The following is a 15000-nucleotide window of genomic DNA, read 5'->3' as shown; positions in this document are numbered from 1 at the left end:
TAATTATTTTTTCCAGTAGTGTTTTCCGTTTAGTACTTAAGGAGGAATTTTGTTAAAACATACTGTTTCGCTCTTCTTTCAAAAATAACTTTTCTCGATTTTGCTCTACAAATCTTATTGTGATTTCAAATAACTTAAAATAGTGGCGACATGTAGTAGTAGTTGCTGTTGTTCTTTTTAGTAGCAGCAGCAGGTGTAGTAGTTACAGAATACAGAATCTTTAATTGCCCAAGTTTGGGAATTTGTGATGACATTGCGGTTAAGAAACATTTCATTCCAGCCATATACACCAACACACGCATCATTTATACAAACTGATCAACAACATTAATTTTAAAACAACACTGGACAGCATTAGTTTAAAAATACATTCACTAGAACTAGCAGTATACACTCAAAGCTTCCTCGCCTAGTTGCAGAAGCAGAAGTAGCAGCGGTAGTAGGAGTAGCAGTATTAATATTGGTGCTGGTATCACATCGTCCTGTGACGTTACCCTGATAGAAATTTGGTCTCACCGGGGAAAACGAGCTTCCAGACAGTACGGCGCTACCCATTTTTGTTCCTTTATCCTGCATGCGTGTATTCATGTTTTCAAGCCCTGAGACGTTCGTTGGGATCTTTATTGTGTGCATGTGTGCACACGGGGTTGTTTGGAAACCGAATAGAGTATGCACGAAGTTGACTCTGGGACATAAATCCCTCGCCGAACATGGGGGTTAAACCGGCGCCGTTAGCGACAACTAATTTAGTTTGAAGCCAGCGCCGCTACCGACACAGATATCTCCCTGTACAGCATTAGTAGTGGGAGTATCTAATGCCCCTATAGCTCAGGTGGTAGAGCACATGACTATAGTGATCCTAGGGTTGCGGGTTCGAATCCGGGCCGGGACGGACACGGGTGAACTTTATGTGCAGACCCAGAGACGGTATCCGTGTCCCACCCCCGTGTCACCACAATGTCACGTAATAGACCTCGGCCATAAGTGCAGATGGCTGATTACGCCTAAACACGCATACACTTTTGAATCTCATCTAAAGTCGGGGTAAAACCCAGGAACATGCTTTGCCGTGAGGGCGTAAAACTTGATAGTCATCCCTATCTAACGCATCAACACAAAGGTAGAATTACAATCACTCACCCCAGCCATCATTGGTGATGGAGTCTCCGAGGTTGAAGGAGAAGAAAGTGCTGTTGACAAAGGTCATCTTGATCTCCGCTGTGCGACGCTCCTTCTTGTGGAAGGTCATCTTGAGGACAGCCTGCCAGCTGCAGTCCTGGTCGAAGGAAAGGACATCCTTGTAAGGCTCCCTCACCCACGTCAGGTAGTCTCCCCCTCCCGTTGAGTTCCCCGTGCGGAGGTCCACCGTCAAATCTGATAACATGCGTTACGGTACACGAGAAATGTTGGTTGGTTTTTACATTTAGTCAAGTTATGACTAAATGTTTTTACATGGAGGGGGAATCGAGATGAGGGTGTGGTGTACACTTTTCAAAAAAGGTTAAGGATCGGTTGCACTCAACATGTGAGGTGGCAACGTCAGCAGTGGGCTCAGGTGTTGTTTACAGATGAGTCCCACCTTTGCTTGGAACCTGCTGATGGTCGCATCCGAGTGTGGATGCGTCGCGGAGAGCGCTTCGCAGAAGGCGCTGTTCTGGAACGACAGCGTTTTGGCGGAGACTCTGTGATGGTCTGGGGAGGGATCAGTGTATGTGTGTATGTGTGTGTGTAGGCTTATAGATCGGTTGCGATCAATTTTGTTGAACTTTTGGTCAAACAATCTTCGACGAAGCCCGGACTTTGATATTGCATTTCAGCATGGAGGCTTTAAATTTAATTAATGGGTTTGGTCATTAAAAATTAGAAAATTGTAATTAACATATTTTTTTTATAAAACGATCCAAAAACAATTTCATCTTATTATTCATCATAGAGCAAAAGTGCGGGACGGACTCTGCTCTGCGCTGTAACACTGGCAAGTTCAAAACACGAGAAAAACGATTTCGTTATGCGGGCAGCCACGGAGGATGTATGTATTTGTCAAATGGTTGTAAAATAAGTCTTGTATTTATCACCGTACTCGGGCTCTGTTCGTTGTTTCGTCACACCTAAAACCGTTATTTCGTGTGAGCGACGCAGCATTATATTGTTTATCGTCTCTTCAGCATGTTAATGGTCCTTGTCTACATTTTTATACCGAAATCGCCATTTGACCATTAAAATGCAGAGTCTATTATCTACAAATATCAACAATACACCCCCTTTCGATCAGGAAAGACGAAGCCAGTGTAGCCGTTTGAAAATTCATTGTAGTATTCCAGCGTAGTACTCATAGTAGGATATCCTTATTTGGAAAATGCCAAGCGCAAAACTCCTCTCAAATCCCGTGCATTTTGTGCGTTTAAAAAAAAGCGTGGACAGCGCTCCAGTGTCAAACTGTTGCTGCACTTGTTTGGGCGTGGCTATAAGCATAGTGACATGAATTTGATTGGTCAGTATTTTTAGGCAAAGCACATGTTCTCAGCAAACAGAAAACAAAATATTGGAAGCGTGAGTCACACAACCCCAAAATAAAAATTTGTTTACATATATTTATTTTTCTATCACTTTTTCCCCCATGGTTCATTCATCATCTGACATAACTTTTTAGCGAAACCTAACCATAAGATTATTGAAAAAAAAGCAAAAATGTAGACGACCACCTTTAAACCTATTCGAGACCGTCACACGAGGAGTTAAGGTATATCGGATGTGTTTCTCTTTCCACATAGTTGGTTTTCAAAATCAAGATCTAGATCAAGGGATGTGGAGTAACATGCACACAAAAAAACCAACAGATCCGTTCTACTTGTTTTATTGGAAATGACAAGCAAGTCTAGACGTCTTAGTGCTATTTTCTTCTTAAACCATCTCGGTTGTACTTGCTGTGTTCTTTTTACTATTCAAAAAACCTCTTTTGGAACTTGGAACAAGAGGCAAGAGAGAACAAGAACACAAGATTGTATTCCTCCATTATAACATAAAAGCCATTGGTATTTGTCCTGAACTAACTTGCTGTGTTTTCAAAATACAAAAATATTTATAAATATACAAAATATAAAATATAAAAAAATATTCTTATGTTGCTTGTTTGGGTTAATTCAAACAACATGTGCAACATTGCAATGTAAAGTACCAGTTATCCACACATTGTTTTAGCTTAACTTTTGCTGCATCTGAGGGTCTATACTCACCGGCTGCGAGAGCAAGATAAAGCCCAAGACCAAGTAGAAGACAACGGACCGCCACCGTGAACGCCATGATGTTCTTTCTTTGTCGTTCTGTTTCGAAATCAACTGCACAGAGATTTAAAACAAAAAATTAGTTACCAAAGCAACAGCAAAGACTCGTTGAATTCGGAGAGAGACGGAATTCATTCGAGGTATTCATTTTTAGGAAAGGATGGTTTGGTTGGTCAGCTGCTTGGTTTGTTGTTGTTGTTGTTGTTGTTGTTGTTGTTGTTTTGGTTTTGTTGTTGTTGTTTTAGCTATTTGTCTCTTTTTCATTCTTACGTTGTTCTTTGCAATAAAGTTTTGATTCATGTTTTCACGTACTAAAACATTCTCAATTATTAACCATGACATCAACAACAACAAAGCAACAATCTATATGTTAAAAGCATACTGAAGTTGATGCAGTTGAAAACGAATATATAGAAATACTAAATTATTTGGACTAAAGTCTGCTGTTGATTTAAAAAAAATTGCTTGCAGAAGTTAATTGTTGTACTTATTTGTTTAATACAGCGATTTTTGAAAAATAAGCTTGTCTTTTTATTTTATTTTATTTTATTTTATTTGCAGTCTGCTTGTTTCTGATTTTTAGTCGGTTGAATTAATTCACTCGGTCTTCTTTATTTCTTTGTTTGTTTTGTTGTGTTGTCGTTGGTGTTGTTTGTCATTTAGCTCAAAATAATCCGCGGCGTGCATTTGGTTAAGTAATTACAAATGTGGTCTATTTTCATGGTCATAATATTGTTATTTCCCTATTCTTTTTCAACCTTCCCCTCCCTCGCCCATGTCCGTGAAAGTTTTATTCAAGATTGTTTAAAACAATGTCGTAAAGCTAAAGCGAAAACTGCATATGACAACATGAGAAGTAGGCCTACTGCACATGTTTGTATTAAACAGAGTTCCACACAGGCGAATCACCATATGTATACCAAGGAAGTAGTTAATTAGTATCCATGAAATAGTACAGATACTATAACGGAAGCAACTTGTCTTAACTCAAAGTGTTCAGCGAAGCGTAAACCCAACAATCTCATTAAATGGCTTAAGTCATGCCTGAGTAAGTTCTTACCTTGTAGGTAGTCAGAAGTGTTAGTGAAAATGGTCGTCGCAGCAGCAGAGGTGGCGGTACTGTTATTTCAACAGCTACAACTCAGCCACGGGAATAATTTGCGAAGATGTTTATTGAACTGAGAGGATTGAGAACACTGCGGCCAATTGTGCGGTGGACGCCATATGGATGACTTTACAAGTGAACTGCAGCATGACGCAAAGAAGATCAAAAGAATATACGTCACGCGGACAGACGATTATTAGTTTAATGCTATTGTCACCTGCATCAAAACGAACGGGCCTACCCTACTCTTGCTTGTTGCTTTCTTTTTTCTTTTCTTTTTTTTAATTTTTTTTTTTACATAGAACAAAATATAAAGTGGGAATCGAAAAGACATGCACAAACCATGCTTTGCACTCGGTGGCACGAGTGGATTTTTACGTGTATATAGCCTTTTTTTTGTAATCCATACTCTGTTGAAATTGTTTTTGTTTGTTGGTTGTTGTTGTTGTTGTAGTTGCTGTTGTTGTTGTTGTTGTTGGTGGGTTTTTTTTTTTTGGGGGGGGGGGGTTGAATGGGTGGGTGTTTGCTGGGCATTTTTGCGTTTTTATAACCTACTTCTGACATGGATTTAATTATATTTTTCATGCTTATTCGGTCTTGTGATTGCTTGAACACACAGAAGGCAATTAGACACAACACATTTGCACGCAAGTTGACCTGGGATATCGGTAAAATCTTCACCCTTAAGCTATGAGGAACAGCCGTGTTTTGAATAAAGTCGGGGTAACACTCGGGAACATGCCCCTAATCATTTACCTGTGAGGGCGTTAAACAACAGGTAGCTCAGGTGGTAGAGCACTGGACTTGTGATCAAAAGGTCGCTGGTTCGATTCCGGGCCGGGACGGACACGGGTCAACTTTATGTGCAGACCCAGAGACGGTATCCATCTCCCACCACAGTGGCACGTAAAAGACCTCGGTCATTCTGCCATAAGTGCAGATGGCTGATACCACCTAAACACCTAAAGTCGGGTTAAAACCCGGGTACATGCCCTTAACAGCTTTGCCGTGAGGGCGTAACACTTGAATTTCTCTCTCAACATTTATGATTTATCGTCATCCGTGTTTCGAACACAGGAAATTCCACTTGACAGACCAGCGTTCTTACCACTAAGCCATTACACCACGCATGAACCTGAAGCTTTGTTCTGCTTTTATAAAAAAGAAAGAAGAGTTTTTAGCGTATTTGATAGAACAGTATTAAGTCGATCAACAGCACATTGGAAAAAGGCAGTGTGTTGTTTACCCGTCGAGGAACGAGGATTGAAAGTATAAAATAATGTGACCCTCCACCACGAAATGAGTCGCATGTCACCTCGCGCGGTTCTGCGCTAGGCTTGATATAAGTCCGGAGAGTGTCTGGTAACAGTGTGAGGGTCACCTTAGTCACAGGCTTATAACTCAAACATTTTTCGCTCTTTTCTAAAACGGTTTTCACCACTGGATAGAGCATAAAAAACTCTTTAGGAAAATGTAAAAAAATATGGAAATCACGCAAAGGTGACATGCGACTCAATCCGTGGTGGAGGGTCACAAATGTTTTCATGTATGTTGTTGCTAATATGCAACATTTTCTCTTTTCGTGTCCCGATTGTTTCTCGTTTTATTATTGTGTCATTTTTTACTTGTATAAGACCTTGTTTAAACCAACATTTTACCTTCATGAACAACAGTTAGTTTATTTATAATCATGGTTGCAGGAATTTGTGATGAATATGATTGCAGGCATGGATGCTCTCGATGTGATTGGTGGTGGTTATGAAAATCAAATTGTTGATATAATTTAGACACGTCAGCCCTCCCTTTTTGGCGTTTAGTCACTTTACTTCCTACCATCTTTGAATAAGCAACACAAAAAGCTAAGTGATCATACCTCATTATTATTTGTCTTCTCCTTCTTCTTCTTCTTCTCGTTAGCTAGTATTTGTCTGTTATGTATCTTTTACGTTCACGTTTACGAGCTAGGTTCTGGTTTCGTTTTGTTTTGTCTATAATTACACGTTCCATAAACTTACCAGAGGCATGTGTTTTGTTTCCCCTGTCGGCTTAAGTTTGTGTGCGTGTGTATGTGTGTGTGTGTGTGTGTGTGTGTGTGTGTGTGTGTGTGTGTGTGTGTGTGTGTGTGCGCGCGCGTGTGTGTGTGTGTGTGTTTGTGTGTGTGCGCGCGTGCGTGCGTGCATGCGTGTGTGTGTGTGTGTGTGTGTGTGTGTGTGTGTGTTTTGTACATCGCTGTGAGTTCTTGCGAGAAGGGGTGATGAAATAGAACTCATTACTGTTATGGATATTTTTGTTGCAAAGAACAAGGTTTTATCGTTTTATGTCAGAGCATTAAAGCGATGGAGAAATTAAGTCCTCTTTGACCCACAAGGACTCACGTTGATGTTATATGATATTACCATATTTTTGTATGTGACTTTTGCAGGTTATTATTGTCCAGACACCAGTTAACCTTCGCCGTAGGTCGCTAAAAACATTCTTTGCAGCACGTCGTGAGTACTTATAGTCTAGGCCACTTATGATTTCACCTCACAATAATGACCATAGAATTGATTTATATCACAATGCACAGTACCAACCAAGAAAAAACACATATGAAAAGTCCCGGTGAGAAACTGGAACAATTAATTTTTTTTCGGGCTTTTTCGATATTTAAAAAAAAAAATGCCAAAGAAATTAGCAATTTCTTGGAAAAAAATGAGAACCCTATCATGCTGCATATCAAATGAAAGGGCTTGAGCTGAATAACAAGACTATTAAGCTAAAATCCATTTCCGGTCAAATGCTGATGAAATATTCAGTAAGAACGTTATTTCCCGCGGTAACGGTGATCATACCTGATGACGAAAAGCATCATAACAAAGAAAATCCCTTACATGATGCATAATTCAACCTATCTGACTCTATTTCTACAGTCCTAGTGACTCCTACCTCAAATATTAGTCTCCTCCTCCTCTTCATCCATGGGAAGCATCGAATTGAGGCAACTTATTCCACGGCACTGTCCACAGGCAGTTGTGCAGCTAAGGCCGACCTTCCGGCAACTACAGCGTTGTGAGGAACAGTCAGTAGTGCAACCACATCTGATGATGTTCATTAACTCCTCAGGGGCTGGAGGAATGCCAGTGTGAACAGGAAGCAGCTGTCCCCGCTGAAGCTGAAACCCCCATTCTTCAGGCATGAGCTCCAGACTGGTACCCAAACAGATGATGCACTTGTCCGAGACACACCCCGACGTGTACAGGGACTTCATGGCTGGACATCATGTCATCCGACGGAGTCAACGTTTTTGGGCGGGACTGTCATGCGATCTGACGATAGAGCAGACTTTGATGTGTTCCCTCAAGTCAAGTGGCGGACTCACGAGAGGCAGGGGAATGGGTGAACTCCAGGGGCTTGTTTGGTTGCTCTCCATGCCGTCTTGCGCTGCAGTGAACCAGTGGATGGTATCCTTCACCCATGGTGACTCAAACACTGAACATCACAAAGATCTCACGGAGGCAAGACAGCGGAAAGATGACAAGGACACCAGCACTATAGTTACAAACGTTCTACAAAGAAACCCTTTTGAGATGGAGGGACACCAACTTGTCTGCATAGCAACTGGCCTGACATCAGACACATCTGCTAACGTGGACAGTGCCAAAGTGATTGGGCATCGCATTCTCCAGACAATGACAAGCCAAGCAGTGTCAGCGGTCAGTTTCAAGAAAAAGGAGGAGGCTGTGACCATGAACACCAAACCCACTGTCAAGATTGGAGGTGAGCGAGTCAGCATAGATCCACAGCTGCTTTTCCAGCGCCTTCTTCATGTTGCTGGTGGCGACTTGTCCAAGCTCCAAGACATTTTCCAGCATGAACTGACAGCCCTGCCCTCATCCTTGTTTGACGACAGCGGGTTCATGCGAGAATCCAGCAAACACCTCTTGGCAAAGCACTTGTGGGATGCCAGTGAAGGCTGCAAGCAGGAAATGTTGAGAACCAAAGATTTCACTACATCCTTGATGGGGGCTCTTTAATTCATCAACTGTCTTGGCTGAGAGGCACATCCTACACGCACTTGGCTGAGAGGTATGTTGAGTATGTGAAGAACTCATACCCTCATGCAACAGTCGTCTTTGATGGGTATTTTGGGGGCCCTTCGACCAAAGACATGGCCCATGTTCAAGGACGCACCCTGCCTGGCCGTGATGTGCAGTTCACTCCTGACATGTTGCTCTCAGAGAAGGAGGAGTTCCTCTCCAACACCACCAACAAACAGCGGTTCATTCATCTTGTTGGCAATTGCTTTGAGGAGAATGGGATTCCGGTGCAGCATGCTCAGGGGGATGCTGACTGTGTCATAGTTCAGGTCGCACTTCAGTCTGCCGTAGAATACACTACATATGTTGTTGGGGAAGACACAGACCTACTCATTCTTCTTCTGTTTCATGTCAAGTCAGACATGAAGGATGTGTTCTTCTCCTCAAGCAAGGCAAGTACAACAAGACTTTGGGACATCAGATCAACGCAGAGCCGTCTTGGCCCCAATGTGTGCAAGAATATCTTATTCGCGCATGCATTTAGTGGCTGTGACACAACTTCTCGGCCTTTCAGTGTCGGAAAATGTGTCCCTGTGAAGAGACTGCAAAAAAAGAACAAACTGTTTGAAAATAGTGCCAAGGTTTTCCTGCAGACTAATTCGGATCACCAGATGATTGCAGAGACAGGAGAGAAACTGTTAGTCGACATCTACAAAGGAAATGATGGTGACACTCTTGACAAGCTTCGGCTGTGGAATAAGTTGCCTCAATTCGATGCTTCCCATGGATGAAGAGGAGGAGGAGACTAATATTTGAGGTAGGAGTCACTAGGACTGTAGAAATAGAGTCAGATAGGTATCTAGGTTGAATTATGCATCATGTAAGGGATTTTCTTTGTTATGATGCTTTTCGTCATCAGGTATGATCACCGTTACCGCGGGAAATAACGTTCTTACTGAATATTTCATCAGCATTTGACCGGAAATGGATTTTAGCTTAATAGTCTTGTTATTCAGCTCAAGCCCTTTCATTTGATATGCAGCATGATAGGGTTCTCATTTTTGTCCAAGAAATTGCTAATTTCTTTGGCATTTTTTTTTTTTAAATATCGAAAAAGCCCGAAAAAAAATTAATTGTTCCAGTTTCTCACCGGGACTTTTCATATGTGTTTTTTCTTGGTTGGTACTGTGCATTGTGATATAAATCAAATCTATGGTCATTATTGTGAGCATCAAGTAAGCAGCAATCATAGGTGCGCTGTACTATTATGTAACCATACTTCTCAAAGAAGGAAAAACATGCACGGGTAAACAAAAAAAGAAAAAAATACAGAAATCAGGCTTTTCATTGAATTAGATTATCAAACTAAATATATTTCCGATTTTGTACTTACATTTATCTTTTACGTGTGTAATTACGCACCAAGTTAATTCTTACCTGAAATAAACAGGAACCATAACTCAGCTTTTATTTTGACATCGAACCCACAATTATCTCCCTTACACTGTTAGAAGTATGGTTACATAAGTACTCACGACGTGCTGCGAAGATAGTCGATGTTTGACCTTTGTTTATTTAATTACCTGTCAATCAATTTTAATGCGGGTTTAGGAGATAATAGATTTTTAGGTGTTTGAGGCATTTCCAAAAGCTCATTACAGAATTCCACCTAGTTTTCGAGATATTCGCAATTAAAGTCCGGACTGTTACTAAAGTACTCACGACCTACGGCGAAGGTTAAGAATACAGAAGATGCACACTCAGTTTCGATTTCGCATTGCGATTTTTTTCCATGGAGAATGCATTAGTTGTTGCGTTGATTTGGCCTTTTCGCACTAATATACTTTCACTCTAAATAAAAACAAAACAAAAATGTAGTTGCCTGCCATTTTTTTTTCTCTTTTCTTTTTCTTTTCTTTCTTTTTCTTTTTTGTAATAAATAAATAAATAAAAATAATCATAACATAAATTTATTCCTAATGTTCAGCTCAGTTTCCAATAATACACCCAAATCTAACTTTTTCCCATATTTAAATTTTCCAATGGTCATTTTGGTAATTAAAATACAATAATTCACCAAAAAAATATAATCATTTTTCAAACTTTACTTAAATGACCCAAAAATAAATTTTCTTCATTCAAAATGATGGCAACATGTATTTTCTTATAAACAAAATCTTTAAATATTTTCCAACCCTTCATCACCTCTTGGCAACTAAAAAAGAAATGTTCAAGGGTGTCTAATTCATTACAAACTTCACACTTATTCGATGTTCGTAATCCCATTTTGTTTAATAAAATATTGGTTGGATATATTCTATGTAATAATTTCCAGTGCAGCAGACGTAATCTTTTTTCTTTTGTCCTGTTAACACTACAGCCAGTAACCAGTTTCTCTTTTCCAAATCATTATGTTTTCGTTTCCAAAAATCACAGGCACCCGGAATCTGGACATCAAGATCAACTAAATATGTTCTAATAAACTTTGCTGTTATATTACCACCATTAACAATGAAATCCTGCAATGTAAAACATTGATATGGTAATGTGTCTGTACGTCTGGATTTAAGTGCTGTGCATAATGCATTGTATTCAAACTGTGTGGATGGTTTATAACCCACTTTTTGACATAAATCTTCAAAAGAAATAATAATACCATTTTCATTCATAACATCCTTTACAAATGAGATATTATGTTTTATAAAATCTTTAAAAAATAGGCATTTATGTTTAAATTGAATATTCATATTGTTCCAAATGCATTGGTCCTTCAATAATACTGGTGCAAAATCATACTTTTCACAGAAAACATTTGTATTGTCAAGCCAAGTCAATAACACTTGTTTCCGAAACAATGATCTGCAACTATTGAGGCCATTCATCGTTTTCGAAGATGCATTTGAGTCAAAGCACGATAAACCAATGCCCAGACTTGCCAGACAATATCTTGAAATAACAGACCAATACTTTTGTGTGGAGTTTTGCAAATTAACAAGCCAGGAAATCATAAATGAGTTGTGCATATCTACTACGTTTATCATATTCAAACCACCGTAATCTTTTTCTTTACACATAACTGTTCGTCTTACTTTTTCAAATGCGCGCGTATTTGAATATTTTTTCTTCCAAATAAACCTAAACAAAATGGAATTAATATGATGTAAAACATGATGAGGTACTGCCAGAGACTGGAAAATATAAACGAATTGAGATATAAGAAAGGTTTTAACAATGCAAATTTTACCTTGCATACTTAAATTTCTTTTTGACCAATTGGCGATTATTTGTTGTATTCGTTGAATTTACTTTGACCAGTTTTCCTCTAAAGACGATGCGGGTATATTGTTTGGAAAAATAATTCCAACAATTTTTACTTTCCGTTTCCATTTAAGACCAAAATACTGATCTGTACACAACTTTTTGGACCCTACCCACATGACTTCCGTTTTGTTAACATTCACTTCCAAGTTGGAAAAACTTTAAAATATATTCAAAATGTATAACGCCCTTTCTAGATCTATTTTATCAAGCAAAAAAAGAGTGACGTCATCAGCATATAATAGCAGTTTAAGGACCGTGATTGGTGATACCTCAAAGGGTGCCATAGGCAGATGGATACCCTTAATAGCTTCATCAGAACGAATACTGATCGCCAACATTTCAAGGGCAATAACAAAAGCCATTGGCGAGAATGGACATCCTTGACGAATGCCAGTTTCCACAGGAAAAGGTTCGGATATCCACCCTGTATAATTAATACAACTTTGACTATTGTTCATCAGGACAGAAGCCCAATTCTTTTAAATTATCCCCAAAACCAAATTTATCAAATGCAAACAAAATATAATCTTTGGATATGGAATCAAATGCACGTCGAAAGTCAACTGCTAATAAAACTTCAGGTTTATTCATTGTGTTCATAATATCCATGGTATCATCAATGAGTCTAATCATGTTACTTATTTTTCTTCCTTTCATAAAGTCAACTTGATTTTCATGAATAATATCACCTATTACAGTGGAAAGTCGCATTGCTAAACATTTTGCAATTATCTTGTAATCTGTATTTTTCAGAGATATTGGTCTCCAATTGCCGAGATCGTCCCTAGACAAATCTTTACCTTTATGAATTAAGGTCAGAACAGCTTGTTTTTGAGTGGTCGATAATTCGCTATTAACAAATGATGCTACAAATGAGGCATAAACTACATCCCTTATCTTCAACCAAAATACTTTATAAAAACAGGTAGTGAGGCCATCAAGACCTGGGGCTGAATCGTTATTTAATAATTTAAGGGCAATAGTTAATTCCTTCCTGATAATCTCCGAGTCCAATTCACCTTTTTGGTAATTGGAGAGAAATGGTATATTTAAATCTTGTACAAATTCATTTGTGCTCATCTGGTTAAATTCCGCGCTTTTTTCATATGAGTCTTTAAAAAATCGTACTTGTTCTTTCATAATCTCTTTCTGTGTATTAAATACCCTGCCGTCTTCTGTCTGTAAACGATCCATAATTTTCATGTTAGCTTTACTTTTTTTCAAATTCAAAAAATACTTTGTGTTCTTCTCACCGTCTTCTAATTCTATGAACTGAACGCGAGAGCGAACTTGGGCACTCTGGGCTTCTTCCAATGAAAAGAGCTCAAGCTCTACTTTAATTTTTTCTTTTTTCATTAACAGATTCAGATCTTGTGCATTATTTGCTAAAAGAGTGTCCGTTTCATCCAAATCCTTCTGAAGAGAAAGCTGGGAATTATTTTGTTTTCGCTTTCTTCCTGCTGCATAGGCTGTGCAAAATTCCCGGATTTGAATTTTTAATAATTCCCATTTTAAGGAATCACATAAACATTTATTTTGCAACAAAAAAGCATGAATCAAATTATTCATTAAATCAACAAAACCTTTGTCTCGCAATAACTGATTATTAAATGTCCAGTAAGAAGGTCCGCGTACTATGTTCACAAACTGAATTTTCAACTCAATTAATCGGTGATCTGTATGTGGTACTGAGACCATGTCACAAAATAATGTTTTATCAAACAAGCCACCAGAGAGAAGAATATAGTCAAGTCGACGGGCTATGAAAGGGCTCTTCCTGCTCCTGGAGAACTCCTTTTCGTCGGCATGAAACAAGCGCCAAACATCATTCAGATCGTTACAATGCAAAACATTTTGAAAATTAACAACATCAGACTTGTTATGTTTTTCACCACTCACAATATCTATCTCGTTATTCAAAGCACAATTGAAATCCCCACAAATGATTTTTCTCACCTTCGAATTCTTCAAAACACGAATTAACTTGTGCCCATAATTGACTTTTTTCGAAAGAATTATTAGAAAAATAAATATTCACCAAATAAAGAAAATCATTTTCAAAGTTACCTGCCATCTTCGAAAAAGTGACATTGAACGCTAAGTGAGCATCCCTCGTTATCATTTGTATGTTGTGTATCTTGTTCGTCCCAATTTGAAGATCAATAGGTCAAGGTTCTAGTGACTGTTTGGTTTTCCCAATAAATAAACGCACCATACCTCACTTTCTTTCTTTGATCCTTTAACTTATTTTCCCCTTATCATTTTGTTCTCTGTTTGAAGATGCAGAGTTGTACCTGCATTCTCGCCTAAATGGCGTATGGCTGCCAAAATGGCATGGTAAAAACGATCTTACACGTAAAAACTCACACGTGCAAACACACAGGAGTGTACGTGGGAGTTTCAGCTCATGTACGCAGAAGAAGAAAAAGAAGAAGTACGTACCTGCATTGAAATGGAGTTGTTGAAGCTTGGATGTCGTTACAGTGTCGGTTTTGTGTGTGAAAGTAGATTGTAATGTGTGGACAATATGTGAGAATGTATCATATTTAGATTGTAATTTTTTTTCTCATCACGTTTGATACATTGACAATGTAGGCTACAGTGGTCTGCCCCTGTTTTAGTCGTCGTATTAAAACACTAGAGGAATACCCGGCTTCGCCGGGGTGAATCGCGAGACAGAGACAGACAGCGTGGCGGTTCACCACAATCACCTTTGAAGGCGAAGTCCTGTCAAACGGGATTGAGAATTTTAGAGCTTATTTCTTAGCCCTATATTATCTGTTGTGGCTTCTCAAATGCCAGAACATCCAGACAGACAAAAGCCGCTAGACCCCATCACAAACAGAACTCTATAATCCACAGGTGTTGCTTACACACACACACAAGCACACACACACACACAGAGAAGCCGTATATATATATGTATATCTATATCTATAAATATATAGAGATAGGTGACAGTGTATTTTTCGCGTGGCTATAAATTGATTCGACCTTTTCACTTTGACAGTAAGAACAACTTACGGGTGCAAGGGAAGCGTTCTGGACAGCGCAGTGACATTCTAAAAATAGTAACTTAGAAACGGGAATATGGATTGAAGCCACACGAAGGAAGGGAGATAAACGCAAAACACTGGAGAAGATAAGGAAGAGTTACTGGGAATGGTGAAATGAACAGAAAAACCAAAATCGGTTCAGCGCTGCGCGCTGAGAGCACGTGTTGAAATATCTCATCGATGATATTGTGTCCGGGGTGTAGCTGAATACGGTGTCC

The 15000-nt window shown here is 39.1% G+C and overlaps 2 protein-coding genes across 4 annotated transcripts in view; one reads left to right on the top strand and one right to left on the bottom strand.

Moving 5' to 3' along the window:
* LOC138975683 (uncharacterized) overlaps positions 1–4501 on the bottom strand; it is a 13464-nt gene extending 8963 nt beyond the window's left edge. For all 3 annotated transcript variants that reach the window (XR_011458714.1, XR_011458713.1, XM_070348420.1), the window contains exons 1-3: positions 4342–4501; positions 3234–3335; positions 1141–1374 (exon numbers count right to left, since the gene is read on the bottom strand). Coding sequence is in view for 1 of the 3 variants with exons in the window: in XM_070348420.1 (XP_070204521.1) it covers positions 1141–1374; positions 3234–3300 (301 nt within the window). In the remaining 2 variants the exon portion in view is untranslated. The remainder of the gene's footprint in view (positions 1–1140; positions 1375–3233; positions 3336–4341) is intronic.
* Positions 4502–7562: 3061 nt separating this feature from the next.
* LOC138977145 (uncharacterized) lies at positions 7563–8402 on the top strand. The gene has a single exon (XM_070350055.1). It carries the CDS (start codon positions 7563–7565, stop codon positions 8400–8402), a length of 840 nt encoding a protein of 279 aa, XP_070206156.1.
* The last annotated feature ends 6598 nt before the right edge of the window (positions 8403–15000 follow it).

The sequence above is a fragment of the Littorina saxatilis genome, linkage group LG9 (assembly GCF_037325665.1).
Source record: "Littorina saxatilis isolate snail1 linkage group LG9, US_GU_Lsax_2.0, whole genome shotgun sequence".
Lineage (NCBI taxonomy): Eukaryota > Metazoa > Mollusca > Gastropoda > Littorinimorpha > Littorinidae > Littorina > Littorina saxatilis.
Note: the sequence above shows the minus strand (reverse complement) of the source record. Positions and strands in the feature narration are given on the sequence as shown.